General features: G+C 36.8%; 1 protein-coding gene across 1 annotated transcript in view; it reads left to right on the plus strand.

The window, feature by feature from the left end:
* The window catches only part of LOC136711175 (glycophorin-C), a 31,993-nt gene extending 15,761 nt beyond the window's left edge, over positions 1-16,232 (plus strand). The window contains exons 3-4 of the mRNA XM_066687234.1: positions 12,525-12,560; positions 13,197-16,232. Of these exons, the coding sequence (XP_066543331.1) occupies positions 12,525-12,560; positions 13,197-13,393 (233 nt within the window). The 3' untranslated portion in view covers positions 13,394-16,232. The remainder of the gene's footprint in view (positions 1-12,524; positions 12,561-13,196) is intronic.
* The last annotated feature ends 6,906 nt before the right edge of the window (positions 16,233-23,138 follow it).

Consider the following 23,138-nt stretch of genomic DNA (forward strand, 5'->3'; position numbering starts at 1 on the left):
CTAAATATGAATACAAAACTATTGAATACATACTTTAAAAATGGTTTCACAACTGGTGGATACAGAATAATATCATTTGTAAAAGCAGCAACATCTTTGCAAGAAAGGAGCAGTAATTGAAACGTCTTTTGCACACATGCTTATAGATTCTCAAAGCATTACTCAACTTGTGCAATTTCTGTCGACCCAGAATTAGGAGGGAGTAGCTGGGAATCTGTTGGCAGCAAAGTAAACCCAACAAGATTTGGACAAAATACAAAACCAAGCAAAAATGCGATTAACGGAACTGCAAGCAATGCAATGATTCAACAGCAAACATATCCAGTCAATAAAGGAAGGTGCTACAAAAAGGAATAATAAAGTTTGGATAATCGATGACAGACTTTTGAGTGGAAAGCAAGATCTCCAACTGTATGAAACAATGGCACAGTTCAACCTCTAACATCTGCATGTGTTCTGCTCAGAAAAAGACTAAATAATAAAAATTATAATCTTATTTGCTTCGTTGTTAGCAGACCATTCAAGAAAAAAAATACATTCAGCACAGCCAAAAAGCTGTAAAAGTCTGTATCAAAGGTTGGAAACACATAACATGGCCCATTACAGTTCGTTTGCAGAAAAACAACCACTTGTGCCAACATAGTGTGAAGCCTCCTGCCTCTTTTGAAAATCACTTTTTGGATGAACCAAAAGAAAAAGGCAAAGAAAGGGAGACACACAGCCATTCAAATGCATACAAGGAATATACCTGTAGAATAAAGAAAAACAGTAGTGTATGTGTTCGTATTGCTTCTGCAATAACAAAAACCTTGGAATTCAAATTAAATACTCCCTTTCCATCATTTTGTATTATTATAAAGGCAGGGAAAAACTGAATTAAATGAACAAACATCCACACTAGCTAAACACAGTAAGCCGTCTTGAGAATACCGGTCAGTGACATTTGCACCGCTCAGTGAAGCCAGTCTGTTGATTCGAATTGGACACATCCGAAAGCAGATGCATTTAAATGGGTCGTAGTCCCAGTCAACTGCTTCCAGTCCAGGGAAACTGAAAAATCATGTGTTTCTTCCTCAGATGGGGATTGTATGTAGAACCCATGACCTTTCCCACAACCGCGCAGCAGGGTTTTAAACCACAACAACGGTCTTGATACTGGAGGCAACAGAGCAGGGCAGTTTAGCACCGGAGGGAAAATGACACATTTGGTTAATAAATTAATGAAGAGAAGCTTTAGCACACAAGCAGACTGCGAGAGCTATAACACAGGAGACCTATAAACCACCGCAGTAAATAACATCAATAAAACTAGAATGAGCGATGCATGTACATCTGTTAATGAGGATGCAGAGATGCTCAAGATTTAAACTGCAGGCCTCCGATTCTGCTTCCAATCCAGAACGGGGAGAGACAAACCAGGCCCATTATGTCATCTGATAGGAAAAGGCTGTCAATTCTGGTACTAGTCTGATGAATCATTTCCAGAAGTGCTGTCATCTGGCACATAAGAAACAGTAAATAAAAGAGGTGGGGGGATAGGGTGTGTACACACTACGTGACGCTTGAAATAAAACTGTGGGGCACCAGAGCATCGACCAAGGAGTTTTAAATAATGTTTAGAAGTATCCAGGGAATACAATCCCTTTGTAAAATGACATAATGTTACATAAAGTTATACCTATAGACAGAACATGTCAAAATAAATTACGTATTTATTAAAAACAATATCAAAACTTTAATTGACTTAAGCTGTGCATGCCAAGACCTGGGGCAACATAAACGTGTTTGCATTGTAAATAATATTAACTGGGCCAAGTACATTTGCAGAAATGGCTTAGGAAAACTTGATGTATCTCACTGTAATGTGGAGTAAGTGGTTTTAAATTGCTGTACCTACAAAACAGGTATCTATCTACACTCTACAAATGAAGGTTCTTTAGGGGTTCTATTTAGAACCTTTGGGTTCTTCGTGAGTTTATTTTCATTAAATGTTCGTTTAAGAACCGCGAGGTCCATCGTAAACACGAGAGATCATTTAAGAACCCTTTTCATCATGATCACAGTTGATTTAACAGGACATTGTTTGCAAGATACCTTGGTAAAAGGTTCTAATAAGAAACTTTAAGGGAACCCCAAAACGTCCTTATTAGAACCTTTACTTCTTATGAGTGTAGTGTTAAACAGCACATACAACCTATTATGCCTTATATTATAGTGAAGAATACGAATATATAAAGAATTAACATACCTAACTAACTCCTTCTTGAAGGCTAAAACTGTTTGTGGACATTAGATAATAATAATAATAATAATAATAATAATAATAATAATAATAATAATAATAATAAAGGAAAAACATGATGTTCTTACCTGATCTTACCCACCTTCTGTGGCCGTAGCTCAATTTGAAACCGTATCACTCACTGTCTGGCGCACATTAATTAGTCACTAAAATATATAAATAATAATAATTACATTTCAAATCAGTATTTTAACTATTTTTAAGCTATAGAGATTGGAATTGTGACTCCCCATTCAAAAGTGGAGGGGTGGGGGAATGACATGATGCTCCCCGTTTCATTGGAAAGTGTCCTTACTTTCCATTTGTCTGTTCGTTCAAACTTAATGTGCTTTTTTTTTAACAAGTATTTAATGGATTTAATTTAACAGCTTCACTCACATGAAAACATAAAAAAATATCAATTACCGCGGGAAAACGAAAGCAATACAAGAATGCACAATCTGCAATATAATGGCCGAAAAATCTGATTTATTTATATTTGCGTTGAACACATCACCAAAAACACAATTTCATTATGCAATTATAAACGCATTTGTCATGCTTAGAAATTATACATGATCAGGTTTCCACTCTCTATTTAGCATAGCTACTGTGACAATTGGCAACAAAGACAACATCTACATAAGGAATAATCAATGTAATTTTCTTATGCATTCATTATTATGCTGCTTTATTTTCTCAATCCCTTACCTGTAGATAAGTAAATACATGGACAGGTCAACAATGCACCTTCAGCACATGGAGTAAATGTTATTTAAATTGGACTAGATTTCCCTGGTTTCAAGCAGATCTGACTAGTGCTAACGATGCAACCTGCTGACCGGAGGTGGAAGAGACTGGGTTTTCCCATTGCGAATAAGAACGATTTTTATCAATGATTTAATATCAACAAAATAATGTATTAAGCAGGAGCGCCACCTCTGTCACTGATTTACCATAAGGTTACCATATTCCTGAATTCATATGGTATTGAGCAGCTGTTAATAATGCTTTACATTAATCTAAAGTTCATGAAGTTAGACATGCTCTTATCTTAATGGGTATCACTCTGAAAGCATTGCAGGGGAAGCCTGCTGTTGGTGATTTGAACAGGTGGCTGAACAACAACACGGTTTGCCTCGGTTTCAGCGACACATGTTTGGGTGTATTAGGTTAAAGAAAACAAGTTATAAATAAAATAACAACGACTGCCTTGGTTTGCCATGCATGCAGCAACCACTTGCAGTGCTCTAAGTGAGAGGTGTTTTAGTCCAACATGATCTTGGGGCTGATTCTGCACAGAATTGCAAAGGGGGAACATTGATTGCCTCTGAGTGCACATTTCTGTCGACTTTTTCCTGTTGTCTTTGTCTACATCTTGCAAACATGCTTCTATGAGGGTTGAATGAACTATATCCAAACTTGCAGTAGGCCTATAACAAAATAACAAAAAATAACAAAATAACTGGTGATTTCAAATACAACTATTATTAATAATAATTATAATAATAAAATTGTATTCAAGACCTTTTTGGAGACCATGCAAATGTATGAAAGTAGGCACTGGGATGAAATATCGAAATATGAAATACCCCTACTTACCAGAACTCAGAACTGACCAGAACTTGGTCTCTGTGTGATTTTGAATCAGATCCGTTCAGTTATTTAAGATCTATAAATGTTCTATTAATAAAACCTTTGGGGAAATTGGGATTGTGATGTTTGTGATGTTTGCTTTTTAGAAGGTACAATATAAAGTCACTTAGCCAAACCCCATCTGGTAATCAGAAAAGGGATCTATTCTCTAACCTTTTTCATATTGGTTATATATTTATATATACCTCTCACCCTCAAGATTGATGACTGACAGACAGATAGACAGAGATACATAAATACATATTCTTTTTTTGCTTTGCTTTAATGTTCTCCGTCCGAGTACTCATCAAAGTACTGAGCACATAATTCTAGCCCATGCTCAGCTGTACCGAGGTTGACTGCAGACACAGCGACAGTATTCTTATCGATTCAAGAGGGCAGAGACTTTGAAGATGTTTTTCATGGACTGTTAATCACAATTTCCGAGCAAAACTGGTCTCTCCAGGATGAGACGATGACAGTATCAATGACATTTTCACCCACTATATTGTATAATAGATGCTCAGGGATACTGTGTCCATGTGTCTAAAACATGCTTTCAACCAAGTGGTTTGTTTTTAGATAGAAGTGTGTGATGATGGAATTAATTAAATCTTCACAAGGGAAGTGGGTGATGCTATTGTGAAGATGAGTCATTTTGTGAGGGCTTTTTAAACATATAATTTAAAGAAGGGTTCATCATAAGATTTTCCCCAAAATTTCAGTGCTCCCTTAATCCGCTAACTCCAACTGTACAAAATGTCCCGACAGGACGTGTACATTCAGTACAATCTATGCAACGAGTGCCAGAAGTGACAGGATGTTCTGATTTGTGAAAAGTACAAGCCACAGAAAACTCTATTCACAGAACACAGAGTAAGACACAGACCACTAAAACTTCTGTCCTTACTATTTTTAATCCAAACCACAAACTGTCCACACACACACACACACAAATCTGCATTAACATTTAGTTTAATAACACAAATATTGACTTCAGCTGTCCTGGCAAAATCCTTGCAAATGATTACTCCTGGGCTTAAAAAAAAAAGATGTCAATTGTACAATAACGTGAGACGATTTTATTAAAATCTGTGAAACGTCTCTTATCCTCGGGCGATAATTTACTTCCATTACCCTCAAAAGCACTAATGATTTGTGAGCTGCATTCCTCTAGGTAATACACTCTGACATCACACCCTCTTGTGTAACTCTCTCTGTACCTAATTAACTTCTACAAGTTGGCTATGGACCTGAATGATCTCAGCACAAAGCCATTTCCACAACTCTCAGAAGACAAGCATGTAAAAGACAATAACTACTTTCTTTCTTTTCTCTAATGTCTTTTATTTGGCACCATTGGCTGTTAGGGAGGCTAATTAACAAATAGCAAATCAGCAACTTTTAATGAGAAAGAGGTCATCAAGGGGAGATGAAATAAGAAACCAAAAACTAGTAAATCAATGCCTATAAAAGCGCTGCCTGGAGGCCCCTAGTACTTCTTCTTTTACTTCACATTGTATATTTAAAAGAATGTTAAGAGGTCATGTATTAATTTAAACATTAGTTAACAACTTTCTTTAACAATGTACTGTCATTGTTAACCTAAGCACAGGCAAAAGGAGTGTTTTCAGCTCTATGTACAAAGTTTAAAGTAGGCATAAAGTGTTTGATAGCTTGGCTTGGTATAAATGATCATCTTGTGGTGCATCTGTGCATGTATATGGTAGTTTTCAATATTAGAAAGTTGTAGAAATTAGTATAGTATTTGTATATATGTGTGAAATCATATTCTACAGTCATTTTTTAGTCCTTTTCTCTTTTAATTGTCCTTGTATTCTTCTTTCAACAACATAAGCTTCCAGTGATGTTTTTCTTGAAGAAATAATTCACATTTTTGGCTACCGAACCAGTTTTTATATATTTGCTTAATTAGTGAATAAAAGAGCCTCTTGTTTAACTTTACTGTAGAGTCCTCTGTCTATTTAATCTGTCTCACAATCCATATTTGGCCTAACGCATACAAGTAACAATATATAGATATTGAAACGCCATAACAAAATCAAAAGTAGTGCCAATACCTTTTCAGAAACTGTGAATCAATGTATCTTAGCCTTGCCCTGTTTGTTTGCTTATTTATTTATCTCTTACATTCTGCAAACATTTGGCAAATCATTCAAGATTACATTTAATAACCATGGATATAAATACATCGATTTTTATAAGACATGATACTAGATATACATTACCCAGAGAGGTATTAAGAGCAGGGTTTTGCTGTAGGGGTGGGAGACAGTAACCGCCCCCTGCCTTTTCTGTTATCGTGCCCAAATATTAGCAATTTCACAGCTCTTCACTCCTTAGATATGTGTCATTTTGCCAGCATCAACAATTTTGTGGTTCTTGATCCAGTGGGAAGGGAAAAGGGCTGTTACTGCCACTACATCATCTATCAGCGTGTCAAGGTTTCCCTAATCAGGATTCTCAACAAAAAATAGAGCACCATTTAGGAAAAGAAACATTTTAAGACCAATGTGGTTTCAATTAATATGTTTTCAATTAAATCAGCATGTCAATGTTTTCTGAGATAAACATTTCACCCAGCCTAGACAAATACGCTTTTGAAAAATCGTTGGATTAGACACTGCTTTCTGCGTAGCTGAACAATTTTCAGGACATACCTCTCAATTATCAGGCCAGGACACCATCTCACCTCTATTCTGAAGATGGAGTAAATTAAAGGATTTTAATACTTTGTTCAGTCTGTTACTCACTTTTATTTTAGAACTCTTACATTTTTGAAAACGTCCCTGCAGGCAGAAAAGGTTTTTGTCAAATACAATAAAATCCACCCCCTAGAAAGTGTAAAGAAAATGTTAAGAACTAGTTTCCCCCTAACTTTTGTATAATTTATCTTGCTTCATACAATAAATAATCTGCTAAAACATAAACACCGCCAATTCTATACACCGTAAGTATTGAGAAAAATGGCAAACTGATTGACCAATTAGGAAAACAGATAAGCAGTATATGAGAACTGAACAAAATATTGATTTAGAATATGACACAAATAAAACGAGTTGCAAAAGTATGGCCTTTGGAGGATCACACAATAAATACGCATCTCTGTGGAATACAGCATGCACTTGCAGACAATGTATCCAAAACTGGCAACTGTATTCTATGTCTTGAGGAACCTCAGTTGGCTTTTTTGGTGTTTCATAATCAGTGTAAATGAAGAGCAGTGTGTGTTATTTTTAGTGAAAGGATTAGACGCGTTCCTGTGTAGTAGCAAAGGATCTGAAGGAGACATTTCTCATTTGACAACCTGGGACTTTCCTAGCTTGGAATGTTTTCAGATAGTTACTAGCTCCTCAGGGCTTGATTATAACTTTCCGACTGACACATTTTTTGTACGTTTTTCTTTTTTGCCATTAAGAAGATTAGCTGACAGGACCTCTTCAGAGCTGCCAACTTGTCATCACATTTTCGTTTAACATTACATGTGTTTAACTGGTCTTGAGAGTGAAGAGCTCTAACACCTTCTCATGCTCCAAAGCAGCGCCTCATTACTATTCTCTGTTAGCATCGCAACCGTTCTGTCATAGGCATCTAATTGCTATTCAGAGCCTCAAAAAACAAGAAACATAATTTAGATTATATGACTTACCTTATGTCACACTCCTCCTCTCTTTCATCTTGTTCGAATTATTATGGTCTTTTATTTAGGAGATTTGTTTTTATAGGTTTTACATCTAAACGTATTTCGAAGCAATTCAAATTAAAGAGAAGGAACATTTATGGGGATCCAATTTAAGGATTTTAATAATATTCCCTGAATAAGCATGGAAGATATATTACATTAATTAGCAAGGCAGATGATTAATAAGAAAGTGTAATCACAGAAGCTGACTGTAAGAAAAAAAAAGGTTAAATTCTGTTTCTTGGTTGTTGTTTTTCTCATCACTGAACAATTGTTTTGTCTGTCAATTGAAATGCTGAATAAACAATTCAAATAGTCGGTCATAAATCAGGCTTAATGCATGATGAAAAGCTCAATATACATGTTTCAACATGTGATTGCTGCTTCATATTCAAACAAACTCTCTCTGCCTTGCCAAAAACAAATCGGACGTTGTAAACCCATCTTGTGTTCCATAATAAATCATCTGTAAAAACAACTGAAAAAATAAAAGCAAAACTGAGCTTTGACTTTGGAGTAAATTACTTTTTTAGGCCTTTAACCATCATTAAACTTCAAAATATATTCTTCCAGTGGCTTAAAGCACTGATTTAAATAATTAACAGAGACGTATATGTTAAGATAGTTTAGTGATCTGGATTAATTCTGTGTTAAGCCTGAACACAGACACAGCAAAACTGTGAACAAGTTACGGACAATTGATGAGTGAATCACAATTCTGAATAAAAAGCAATGACAGACACATGAATCTCTTTAACTCTGAACCCAAGGCCTCTGTCTGGAATTCAGATTGACCTAGATGGTTCTTTTTCATCTTGGCAAGTTACTGTTATTGTTTCCTTCCAAGGGCTTATATATATATATATATATATATATATATAGTTTATATATAGTTTATAGACCATTTACCTAATCTTTCTTTCTTCCTTCGAACTCAAAATGCTGCTGAATGTCACTGCTGTAATTTAATTATTAAAACCTTCAGCAAAGACAAAATGAAAACCCTTTTTGCATTACCCACTTTCAAAATAACTCTGTTAATGTTCCACCCTCAATACGGCTTTAGCAGATTTCTCAGGATAATAAAATTCACAGTTTCAGCTGTGAACTCTCACTCAGTTTACAGAAAGTTTCTTTATGTCCACTTGTCAAATCCTAAAGAGGGGGAGTGAACTGGTATCTTAATTTGATAACCTTCCCAAAAAGTGTCTTTGTAGATCCTCAGTTCAAAGATGTAACTCGTCAAATGAATTAAAAGTAGTGTTGAATGTATTTTGCATAATTTGTTGTTTTGTATCAATTGTAAAACAAGTAGAAAACATTTAAAAAGCTAATAAGGGGGGAAAAATGAATTTAGCTCATACCTGTATACATATGCATTGATATTAAAATTACAATTAAGGAAAATGAGAGCACTTGGGAAGAAAAAAGTAATATACCTGGTTAGAGCTCGTCTCATGTAATTAATTAAGTGGATGAAGAGACAAAACCTGCAAAGGGAAATTAATTGAATTTCTAAGAGAGGACCAGTAAGAAAACATGTTTTCATCACTCAGAATCACACATTTGGTGCTTTATGCAAAAGAAGAAACCTACATCCAGATCAGAGGTGTGAAGTTACACAGGAGCCCCACTTACCTGTGGACTGACTGAAAACAAGATGCCTTCTCTCCCACAACCAGCTTAATTTGAGCAAAGTGTCATTTCTGCTCTGTTTGCCTCACTGGGGGGGCTGCTGCGCTGCTGCTGTTGCAGAATAAATGCTGCAGGTGGCTGCTTCTCGGCTGTAATTTAAAGTGCTGTGTAAATGCTGGCTGGTAGTGTTTGCTCTTTGTCAGGGGTTACTCTTCACCTAATTAACACCAACTAGTGGAAGCTGGCTGTGACTCTGTGCTGTCAGTGCATGAATGGAAACTTTACCTGTACTGGGCTCTTTTAAAAGTTTTAAAAAGGTAAAAAATCACGCATTGGTGGTCAATGGGCTCTTGTTAAATTCAAATAAATAAAGTCAACCCTCCTTCCGTTGAAACAGAGATATAAAGGCCTATTTCATTATTAGCCTCATGCCTGTTACAGTTCCTTAGTTTCATAAGCCATCCTTTTCCAAAACCCATTTCTCACACGTACTCAAGCTGCTAGACGATTTGGCGGTGCGCTGTCGTGTGGACAATGTTGATTAATGAAATAATAATGGTACGCTAATACCTAATGTAAGAAATAATTAAGCATTAATGAGGTATGCTTGAACTCCATTAGCAAGTGATCCGCAGAGTAACTTTGTCTCTAAAACTTTCCCCGTCAAATACCTTCCTGCAGAAATAGTTTTGGCGCAGCAAAAGAAAAGAAACGTGAATTTGATCAATAGCTAGGTGGGTGCCAGCCAAATATTCAGGGTTATTTTCTTCTTGGGAGCATTTGTTTTTCTTTCTTTTTGACACAAGTCATCTGTGTGTGCTGTTGTGTTAACAATGATTGCCCCTGACAGAAGTATTGTCACCTTTTGTGTGGGTTGCATTGTATTTCCCGTATTTGCTTGTGAAAGGCTATTTTCATTGTCACTGTCTTCCAAAAGTCATTTACAGAATTTAATTTATATTTTCAGTTATGATATATAAATTCCTTTTTTTTTTTTTTTTGGCAACATCAGAGTACTTTACACTATGTCCAATACTATCTCAGGACACTCACCAGCAAGCTTACCTCTGCTCTGTTTGGAGCTCTGTAACTGTGTACCATGGTTTTATATTTCACCATTTCTCAAGCTGGGTTCAAGGACCTCTGAGATTTCAAGGAGTTCTCAAGAATGCCAGGAACTTTACAACCTAAGGATATAGAGAATACATTAAAAATAAACCATGCCTCTTTGTTATCAATGTTATATTGTATTGATATTTTTTTTTCAGAATGGTTAAATATATGTAAGCAAAAACATCACCTATACCATGTAACCATTTTGCCCTTTCAAATGTCTCTAGAAACACTGCTTCACAAAATATAATGATGCTGAGACTCAAGAGCTACTCAACGACCCCTCTTGGCTGGTGGCCTTTGTCAGATCCAATTCTCAATTCAGTCCCAGTTCTGATTAAAACTAATGAACCTGTAGCTTTGAAAGCTATGGAAACCATGATTAACTAAGTTGGCACAAGCGGGTGATATCAAATCGCGTTTGCATATATTAAGGTAAAACAAAATTGCATGTTTTGTGTTTTTTGTTTCAATGTGTTGTGCTTGCCAGAATGGGGCTTAACAGATCCCTTTTAATTTTGTAATAGAAATAAATGTACCATACACACTGGTAATTGATAGTAGGCCTGGCACATTTGACAGAGTTATTCATCATTCTGGAGAATAATGGGTTTTACAACATTCAGGGTCTATAATTGTGTGAAATCCTTAATCGTATGTTGGGTGCCATCTGGTTGTTTCTATTGTTGTCTGATACGGGTTGCTACCCAAAGGGATAGCTAAAGAATTAATAATTTAGTGCTGTTAGATTTCCTTTAATAGTCTGACGGCATTGCATGCTCAGAACAGGTGTCTTATATTAGAGTCATTTTTTTTCATTTTCTAAAGCTGTCCGTTGGTTCCAAGACACAGTTCAGCCCTGTCACAATCAGTGTGCTTATATGTTCATGTAGACAATTCCTAATTACTTGCTTAACAATGTGTTTAATTAATCTTTCCACTGCTGTTGATGGGTACACCTCAGAGCAATGACTTTTCATCATACAAAGCAGCTGTCCAACATAGATGAAGACGTGATGTCAATGACAACAGCTAAATACAAAAAAAGCCCACTTTGTTATGCAACGCAATTCTTACATGTAACTGGGCTCATTGTGTATGAGTTCCTGATGATGAGTAAGTGTGCAAATCCCCTGCGTCACTAGACCGATCTCTTGACGTTGTGGGATTGTTGTCTGGTTCGGAGGTTTGCCTGATATGGTACCCTTTGCAACCAAGCACCACCTATATATCCACGGTCCATATTTCGTCATAACAGACCAAATAAGAGCTTTTCAGATCAGTAAAAGGATCAGTTTAATAAAGCACTTATTGAGCATCAACATACACCCAAATCTGATATGTTCCTTAACTGGTTAGACAAGGTGTATCTAAATATCATATCCCTTCATTAGACTACAGACAGTTGGGATAAAACATTTGAATATACTGAAACGGTTGTGAGAGTGTTTTGTGAAATAATAATGTGACTCAACACAGTCACTAAAAACAGGTTTATACCTTCATACAATATTAATTCACTTTAGTAATATCATATCAAACTATTCTGTTTTATTATAAAGTCCAAAGCTTGACAACCCCTATTGCTCAGACCTTTCTGATTGACTGTAAACAGGTCTATTGCATATCTAAGTTGTTGTTGTAGTGAGTGCACTTGTTTGTGTTTATTAGTATTTATTTATCTACAGTATATATGTGTTTATTTCTTAAAGCTATTCTTGGAAACCCTGTTTACTTTTTCTTTTAGAGAGCATCTCAATCTGTTTTTCCTGCTTTGTTTACTTTCGCAGAAAACAGGAAAACCGCGCTTTCCCAACATCTCGTAATTCACATCTGCCATTCCTTAGAAAACAAAGATCCCTCACTGCTTGAAAGTAACATTTAAAAAGCTTAAATCCATTCCCTCATGTCACACAATGGAATTTCTCCCATTAATTGCGTAACCTTCAATTGATCAAAACATTTGTATTTTCAAAATGCATTGCTGTAGGGTCGGAAATGAGGTGATGAAAGGTGTGTCAGCGTGTAGTAGATGCGTTCTCTAATTTTGGTCTGGTTTCCCCCATTCAAGGGCAACTGGATAATTTACACATCAAAGGAACACTGCATGCTGTCTTTAACTCTTCAACTCACTAGCTTTATTTGTGTTTTTTGCAGGTGGGAAGATGGGCCAGGATGCAGTTCTCATAGGAGGTAAATGAGACAGAGATCTGCTTACTTTAGTTTAGTCATTAAGCATCTCATTGAGATATCTTTCTCCTCACCCACAAGACACACACAAACACACACACACACACACACACACACTATCCATACAGCACTATAGCAATGCAAAAGTATGTCAAACAGTGTGAGAGAACATTTCAGAGTTCTAATTCAAGGTTCTAATGGTTCTAAATTACATTGCCTTTCTTTCCCCCAGCCCACCCATAATCCCCCTCCTTCATCTTGTCAGACACCAGTCCAGCTGTCATTTTCTCTGGTCGGCCTTAATTTAAAATCCCCGATGTATTTTGCACTCAATTAAATTTGATGAGTAACTGTAAGAGCTGTGGCTCCAAGCAGTAAAAGCAGCCAACCAGAGAAGAGGGTTTGCAGTTTAATGTTCGGTGTGTTTTAAATTAGCCTGTATTGTGTATCTTTATGGGGAACCTGAAAAGGGTGCATCCTTGTTAGCCAGGTATATTAAGCACTCTTTGGTGTCTGTAATTTACAATATAATTCAGAGAGGCACCTCAGACAAATTCGGGAAGGATTGCAAGGAGAATTGCAAGTAGCTTATCTACCTTTGTTCCACACAGACGTCCATAACCAGTCCTCTCTTTGCAGGTGTCATTGCCGCGTTGATTTTGGTCCTGATTATCCTGATTATAGTGGTGCTCCGGTATCTGTACCGACACAAGGGCACCTATCACACCAATGAAGCCAAGGGTACAGAGTTTGCAGAGAGTGCCGATGCCGCCTTGAAGAGTGACCCCTCTCTGAAGGACACTGTGGATGAAAGCAAAAAGGAATACTTCATCTGAGAGGCATTGTGAAGGCCTCTCGAGAAGGTCATGCTAACTATGAGTCAACCCACCGTGGTGGAGGGAAACAAACAAAACAAATTGGAGGCCTCGAACTGTCAAGAAAAACAACTCGCCATGTGGCAATTTAGTGAAAATAAATTTATGTTGTCCCGCTGACATTCAGGTGATTCTGAAAATAACCAGAATCTTGGGTTAAAAGCTGAGGTCCTGCTGCCAATAAAAGACCTCCCATAGACCTTCCGCCTTTCTTACACACAAGTGACTTTAGCATCTGTATATTTTTTCTGCGGAGGGAAACACAACCCCAGTGCCTAATTTTTGCAGATATCGCATGGACTACAATATGAGAACATTGCAATCTGGGAACAAGGAAAAGGCAACTATTTGTAACATCCTATCCATGGATACTTAGCAACCATGACTTCCTGTTGTCATTGGATTGAAAACAAGGTTCATACCCAGCATGCTCTATGGGCCTATGAAGGATTCTCTGAGATCCCTTTGACTAGAACTAGGAACAGATCTGCAATAAGCAGCCGAGAGATCTGTGAAGGTGCATTTGACAAGAGTTTTTAAGGAGAACCTGAAAATACTCATATTCAAACAGTATGTTTTACACTAAACTGACATTATCTTATGTGTTTATTTCCTTTTTTCATTATCAAAAAGCATATTAATTAGGGATTATAATAGGATATGTGGTCACCTCTTTGTAATTTGCATAATGACTAAAAGAAAAATGTTGATGCTGACACAGTTTATTTTTATTTTGATGACAAGTATTGTTTATGTATATTGCCAAAGCAACAACAAAACCAGTAAAGAGTTTTCATTAAGTAGGGAGAGAGCAGTGACCCAAAACAGGGGCTTTTTAATCAGGTTAAAGGTGGAGGTAAATTAATTATGTTGGCATACTTTAAATTAAAAGGTAGAGCTGAGCATACAATTTAACAGTCACGTAATCCACAGCTGTTAACAACATTTACCGAATGGTAAAATATGACTTGCCACTTTAATCGATTTAACCAGAAAATATGTTAAAATGCACAACTTGTCCACTGTAGTGCCATTTCAAAGCTCTGTTACAAAATATGTATTCATGAAAATATAATTTGCAAGAAAAAAACAAACAAAAGGAGGCTACTTTGCATACACATCAAGATAGATTAGATATTTCTCTCCAGGCATTGTTTGGATCTGAGTGTTTGGAAGCTGAATATACTTTAAAAGCTTTTATAATTTGATATAATGTGTTTAGATGGCAGATCAATACTAGTAAAATATATTGCATTGGGGAATCAAACATTTCTTCCATGAGTCTTTATGAAATAAAACATTATTGTTTGTTTGTTGTTAATGATAAGCATGCACCGAGTGGCATGAAAACAAACACAACATTTCCTTTTAGTCATTATTTGAACAGGATTATTAATTACAGGAAATTAACATATTTCCAGATTAAACTTAATAGTATGCAAGGATCTCCCACACACATAAGTATATACATTTACTGATAGTTACTATTAAAAACTGACATCAGATTCATAGGACAGCAGAACCTTAAATAAATCTGTAATTCTTCCTGTACTTTATTTTTATACCTCACAATGGGTGACCTACACAAATTTATAAGTACAGTGGGGAGGAGATGTAGGAAAAATATTTTTCCTGGATTACAACCAAGGCAGTTGAAAAATCTTGGGACCACCTTCATCAATAACAACATTGCTCAATAGGTATCTATGTATCAGGCTAATTGGTTTGTGGTTCTTAAAACAGATTTCATCTTAAGGCTCAAATGTCTCTTATTGTAAATGTATTACTATTAATTTGAAGCTATCCTTTGGACTTATATTGCCAATGCCGATTAGAAGTGCTGGCAAATAGTTTTGTCTTCCTGCTGATGCTTTGATTATTTGGTTGTTGGTTTCAAAGCTGATGCGCATTACACAAAACACTCCTAGGTTTCTAAAACATGTGTCATAAAAGTTACACTGCATATCACATTTGTGTCATCACAAAGACGACAACTGCCTGACAAACGTCTTTGTTCTGGTTTTATTTGGGGGGAATTACAGACATGGGTGGTGGAGTTGATCAGAGACTAACAAAGTTACTGAAATATGAACTGTCAATCATATCACGGGAAATTATATTATAAGACTGAGCCAGCCACAACAGCCTCCTGCTTGTTATTCAATTTTAAGTATGTATATTGCTAATAATATAGGAATATCATATTTTTATATGATAAAGTTTTACAGTATCAAGTAATATTGGTCTACAGTGCATGCCACAAGCATTGCATTAATGTGCCTCAAAGTAAAGTGTTCAATTTTATTAAATGTATTTATCTGCTTTAATAAATAAATAAATAAATTAATTAATTAATAAAAGATAATGGATTTTATTTCCATTACCTTAATATTCTGAGCATTTCTTTTATTAGACTAGAGTGCACTTTAATGCCTTAGTAGACAGCATATATTTAAGAAAAAATAATTGAGATGAATTGAGAATAATTGAGACACCTGATGACCAACTCTAAGTCCTGTGAAACACTCTTTAATTTCTCAATTCACTTCCAAAATCTAGATTGAAAAAATGTTATGAGACTTAAAGTCGTTAGTTTTTCTGTTCACCTCTGCAATGTGAATAATCCTGACGACATCACTTCAATATCTCATTCAATTTCAGTATTCCATTATTTCTTTAGTACTTCTCTTTTCTGTTTCTCAGCTCATTAGCCCACTGTGTCATCTGTTACTCAAATCTCTTTCTGATTCTGAAGACGTTTCAATAAAATGAAAAATAAAAATTGTGGCTGTATCATTCATACACACTGTATGATATAAGTTATTTTTTTTATTTGGTGATTCTAAATGTGTTTGCCTCTGTTCCGTCAGTGATATCCAACAGAAGGGCTTTTGTCAGTTAGTTTTCCTGGACTTGTTTTATCCAGCTGAATCAGTTTAATATTCCTTGGCTGCTGGCTATAGATAAGGTCTACTTAGCAGAGGTTGTTTGGTTTGATTTTTCTCCTTCCTAGACTAAGAGGGTCCACTTGGTATAACCAACTGGGATAATCATCTGCCTTAGAACAGAATTAATCATGGTTTAGAAAAAGAAAAGAGAAACTCAGACAAAGGAATACCTTCAAGTCCATTTAGTACAGGCTGTTGCAAGAAGAAGAATTATGAATGAATAAATAACCAAACAACTGAAAGGAATATATGATGCTTGTTTTTAACTGCAATTAATAACATCAGATGCTTGACCTTGAACAAAACTGTTTAACCCCAGACATGCAAATTCCAATGTTAAGGGCAAGTATGTTTGAGCACAAAGAGCACCGCTGGGGGAGGCTGAAACATAACATCACTGGAGAGAAACTGAGCCGAAAGAGGCAGCCTAAAAATAATATGAAATATTTTTCCTTTGAATTTAAAATATGGCCGGCTCTTCAGTGGGGCTGCTGTCCCTGACCTGCAGGAAGTATAATTAAAAGAATTTCTCAAAGTGCCCTTTATCAAAACTTTATTCTTAAAACATTTATTTCAGTTGCTTTCTCTGCCTTTTGTTCTCTCAAGCAATACATACTACACACACACACACACACACATATACATCCAACGAAAGGGAATTCTACATCATAATCATTATATTTTGCTCTATAGAATAAAGAGCTTTATGTTTTGAACAAGAGCCAACTGAAACAGAAGAAAAATACAATTGTACAGCTCCCGGTGAGGTCTTTTTCTCCATGCACACCATGAAATGATAGAAGAGCTACTGTATACCACTGTTTTTCCTTGCATTGAGCCATTCATTATTGAAATAATTGAGCCATTCCTATAATTTCATACCTGACATTCTATTGTATATGAAGCGTACAAAACTATATGATATATAGAGAGACACGCTGAGAGGTGGAGGGAGAAACAGACGCTATGTAAGGAGCTCCAACTGATTGCAGGTCTCCATACACAAAAGCACCCGTCAGCCCTACAGGTCAACCACACCTGCTGACACTAATGAATCAAGCCGTATTAAAGGATAACGCCCTTGCTGCCCACTTGATTTGGATATCGACCCAGAATGGACCCTAACCACCAATACTTATAACGACCTATCTTTCTTCTGAACCACGACAACAAAACTCTTTTGTGATTTTGATTGTCTGCATGGTGATCAATTGGGAGACCGACCAGTGACCAGAACTTAGACAGGGAATGACAGAAGTATGAGTAAGAGCCCAGACCCAGGCTAGGTTTGGTTTTGAAAAGACTCCTTTTTTTCCCCAGCGCCCAGCCAGCTGCTAGGCCAGAGTACATCCATGGATTCCAACTCTGATTGCCGGGCACTGCTGCTGCTGGATTCTGTAAACTCTATGCCAGCCTTACCGCTGGGTGACTGTTAATATTGTTACCACTACTTCTACATAGTTATTTAAAAGATGCCCTTATCCATGAGAGTTGTTATAATGTGGAACAAACTCCCCAGCGATGTGGTTGAAGCCACAATTTGGGAACATTAAAAATAGACTGGATAGGATCCTTGGATCACTCAATTATTAATGGACACCAAACGAGCACGATGGGTCGAATGGCCTCCTCTCGTTTGTAAATTGTATTATGTTCTTATGTGACTTACACAATGTTCTACATATACACAGTATTACATCCCTATTCAAAAGCATCCAAAGTTAAGGTATAAGAGAAGATTAGAAGGTGTAATCAAAACAGAGGCATCTAGAGAAACAGCAATCCTGTGCAGCTGGAGTCTGAAGGGAAGGTGTCACTCTTTGTCCTGTAGAAAGGGAGTGGGAAGGGAGAGAGAGGGGATATAGGGAGACACCAGAGACTGGAAGCTGGAAGGAGCAGCATTCCAAGTAGACATAAGAAGTAGTACAGGGTGTGGACCATGCCTGTGAGACCATGACATCATTGTAGACTACATTCCTGCAAGAGAAACTGCTGCGAGAGCTTCTGCCAACTTCAGCTTAAAGTGACTGATAGGAAATCAAGGCACTCTCAAACAAAACAAACAAACACTCTAAAAAAACTTATTGATTATGAGTATTGTTGTGTATACTGCATTTGTAATCCACATCAACACACCAGGAGAATTCAGTGTCAATAACATATAGAAATCATGGTCAGCAAATGAGAAACCGTTTTATAAAACAGAAAACAGAGCATTCTTCTAATAACTAGTCCACATTGTGTTCCAAAATGTATAGTCCAAAATTGAAACAATACAGAAACAACTTTCATTGTGTGATTTTATTCTCAAATGTTTCTTTTACATCTCACAGTGGGTAGTTAATATAACTGAGCAGCCAAAGCAGGACAAAAAATGCTACTAATATAACTGACACCTTGAAGAGAACTAAAATTACCAGTATTATATAATCTTTAGACAGATAGTCAACTTTTAATATCACATAAGTAACAAAATATTAAACGTTTAATCTATTTGCTCCTAATCACATAAATTAGACGGTATGATTCAGTAATGTTGACATTGGACATAGCTAGTCTTCTCCCAAACTGCCCTCTAGTGGCAACCTATACTCATTACTATGCACACACATGTTCTCACACACATACAGACAGGTGACAAATTAAAGGAAAAACCTGAATAAATGAGTGGAGGAACATAATGAATGCAGACGCCTCCAAACAGGTGTACTGCATGATAAAATTTAGCAATTAACATTCTATTATGCTCTGTGGCATGTATAAAAATGCTGAGCAGGCCCAGCTGACCTCGATTTTGGATCAAGATGGCAAGAGGAAAGGATCTAAGTGACTTTGAAAGAGGGGTCATTATTGGGGCCCAAATGGCAGGAGCTTCAGTCACAAAGATGATCAGCTGGCTAGTGATTTCGACAAGTGGGCGAGTGCATGTGTGGCGACACCAAAAGAACAGTACAGGCCTGACTGCTTGACCCCTACAGTGAGGGGGACCGGAGGCTCTGTTATGCTGGGGGGGGGCATTTTCCTGGCATGGTTTGGGTCCACTTTTCCACTTAGAGGGAAGGGTCACTGCAAATCATTACAAAGTTATTCTGAGTGATCACCTTTATCCTATGGTGAAACATTTCTATCCTAATGTGAGTGTTCTCTTCCAGGATGACAATGCCACCACAGGGCACGAGGGTCACTAAATTGTTTGATGAGTATGAAAATGATGTGAATCATATGCTATGGCCTTCGCAGTCACCAGATCTCAACCCAGTTGAACACCTATGGTAGATTGTGTACCGACGTGTTAGACAGCGCTCTCCACCACCATCATCAAAACATCAAATGAGGGAATATTTTTTTAAAGAATGGTGTTCATCCCTCCAGTAGAGTCCAGAGACTCGTAGAATCTTTGCCAAGAGCATTGAAGCTGTTCGGGCGGCTCGTGGTGCACAACACCTTACTGAGACACTTTATGCTGTTTTTTTCCTTTAATTTGTCACCTGTCTGTATGTAGTTGGTAACAAATATGTTGTTGTCATTTTCAACAGGCCTGGTGTTCTCCAGAGTTATTTGTAGATCATCTGAACCCACACGTATCCAACACAGACACTCCAATGCATTACATAGACAACAACACAATTGCACATTTGACTTACTTGTTTTGTTTTAATGTGATCTCTCGTCTGATTGTTCATTATAATCACCTCTAATTGTATTGAGGCCTCGAGCGTCAATGCAGCGATATCTGTTTCCCCCCCAAATGTATAACATTATGATTCATTACTAAAGAAAAGAAGACGTCGCTAAGTCAAAAATTATAATGAGTCACATTTCATCCACTTTCATCTCACCCTTAATATTTTCAATTAGAAACAGATACATAGAGGAACAAACAAAGGGCAAAGGACAATATAACCTGCGTGACATGAACAATTCTTCACTGAAAAAGATCCACCCAGAAAACTACCAATCAGAAAGATTTGGGTACTAACGATGTCACAGTTACAGTCTGTGGATGTGAATTGTGAATTATATGCGGATTAGCCTCTGGGGATAGACACTGTGACATTTCAAATTTTCAGAAATAAATCATTTGCCTTCTTTCTTTCTATCGCAAACCAGCACTTGGTGACACAGAGTTCAGAGATAGCAGACCGAGTGTCAACTTCGCTTGTCGGCTATTTCAGAGCAGCTGACTTACAATTTTCAATTCATTACCATATGATTATAAAGAATGACCCCATTTTGCCTGATGAAAATATTTCTAATTAGCTTTGAGCTGCATTTCCCTACAATAAGTGATCAAAAAAAAGAAAATGTCAATAATACTGAGAAACCATCTGAAAGAAGAAACGAAATTAGCCAAATCACAAAGGGACTAATTCCACAGCAATTGATTCAGTGTTAAATTAGCTTTTTTCCATCAAAAAAGCATGTAATTAAAAAATAAGGGAAAGATGAACAAAACACAATTCAAAGACACAGAACTAAACTCTCTATGATACTAGGAGCTGGATAAACTGTGTACCTTTGTTGATAAACTTCTGATATGGAGAGAAATATAAATCTTACTTTGTTTTAAGCAGAGTTTTGTCTTCAGACATAATTACTAATGCTGACGTGCATGGGAATTGATTTAAAACTCAAACATTTCTCAAAACATTGAGGGAAGGATTGGAATCTATCTACTACCCACTGTAAAAGGACAAATCCACTCCGGACACATTAATTACTTTACTGACGAAATGCCACTGAGAAACAAAATCTTTATGTGTAGTTAATGTGACAGTGGCAGATTTCACTCTGAATCTATGTTTCTTCCACTCCTGTGTACATTAAGTTTAAATGAGACTGATTGTCACCCCTAACATAACAAATAGTGGATGGGTGGCAATCCATGACAAAGCTGTAGTCTGTCAAGTGAAGCCAGGAAAGAGATCTTGACAGAGAAGCTTAATAATTCTACCAGATTGTTTTCTCGAGATGGGATAACAAACAATCAACATGAACCTGGATAAAACAGTTTGACATTTGGACCTTTTCAGTAGTTTTAGCTGGCTGAGCGTGTTCCTTTATTTTCTCCTTTATTTTTTGGCCAGTTTTGTATGTTATTATTTATTACTATTATTTCTTGGCAGATGCCCTTATCCAGGGCAACTTACAAAATATAAGCGCAATACAGAGTGATGTTTTCAATTGGACGTTTTAGTGATTGGAATGTGGTATAAAAGTTCCAAAGATCTATAGCTATTTCATATGGTTCTGATGTGTGACTTGTACAAAACATTTTTAAATTAATGTTGTGACTATCAGGGTTGGGGTCAATTCCACTAATTAAATTCCAATTAAATTCTTGATCCCTGTAAATGCCATCAAATCAATTCATTATCTAAAACACTTTCCTACATTCCTTTTCAATTCAATTAATCTCAATTCCAAATTCCGATCAATTCTGCCAGCTCAATTCCAAATTCGGGTCAATTCTGCCAACTCAATTCCAATCCGATATTCCTTCCACAACAATTCCTTTTTCTAAATCCAATTTAATTTTAATTCCATTTAATTCTGAGGCATCCCTACTTCCATGCAATTATTTAGTACTAGGACAAAACTGTCTTGAAATCTGTTTATATCCAATGCTATGGTAGATAGTTTATATTACCGTATGAATTGCTTCAATAAACAAATAGTTGTAGAACAAACCAAAAACTGAAATCAAATCAAAACAATACTGTATATATCCAACAAGATCGTTGTCTAAATGACCAAAAGTACCTCATGGGCTGTCAGGTATTAAAATAGCATAATACTAAAACAGGTTGATTAATGTACTTTAATCCTTTTATTTCAGTAGTGTATGTATATGACTAGAGTGTGTTTAATGGAGTAAAACACAAAATGGAAAGAGAACAAACTGCACATTGTGTTATTTTATTGTTTACAACATGCAAGAACAAATAGTTAGTTCGTTTTCTAGGTCATTACATCTGATGAGCATCAATTGTTCAAATCTTATGTCAGACAGGTTACAACGCTCAGGTCTAAAACCATTGCCAGCCACACTAAACAATCTCTCAACTGGTGCAGACGAAGCTGGTATGGCCAGGTACTTGTAGGCTAACTTTGTCAAGCAGGGAAACTCCTTGTTTTTCTCCTTCCAGTAAGCTAAGGGATCAGAGTCTTCTGGGATGCATGGCTCTCTAAAATAGGTTGAAACTTCCACTGAAGCATCAGAAGTGTCCAAACTCATGCATCTTCCACTTGAACGGTCAGTCATGTATGTGAAAAGCTTGGACCACGACTTAGCTGGAGGGGTTGTGGGAATGTCTGGAGTTGTCTTCAGAAGACCGTTGACCTTTGTGAAGAGCAGTTCCCTCATGCTCTCCACTTTATCACTGGAACACCAATCCATTTTAAAGAGTGGGTCCAGGCATGTGGCCAGCTGAAAGCATTCCATTGCTTCATACTTCGAAAGCCATCTCTCTAGAGCAAACTTCATGGTCTCCACCATTTTGTCTTACATTTCTGCTTTGTTTGCAATGGCATGGCGAAGACCTCGAACACATGTTATAACATAACTTGCAGTTACCACCCGGTCACCTACCCTGGATCATGTCAGTGGCATCCTCAAAAGGTTCCTGAATTTCACACAGCTCTCCAGTGTTTTTCAAATCAGTAGCTGTAAGTTTGCATGCATCATGGAGCTTACTGAGGACTTCATCTGGAACCCTTAGGATTGACTTGAGCATCTTCAGCTGGCTATTCCATCT

This window comes from Amia ocellicauda, chromosome 16 (assembly GCF_036373705.1).
Source record: "Amia ocellicauda isolate fAmiCal2 chromosome 16, fAmiCal2.hap1, whole genome shotgun sequence".
Classification (NCBI taxonomy): Eukaryota; Metazoa; Chordata; class Actinopteri; order Amiiformes; family Amiidae; genus Amia; species Amia ocellicauda.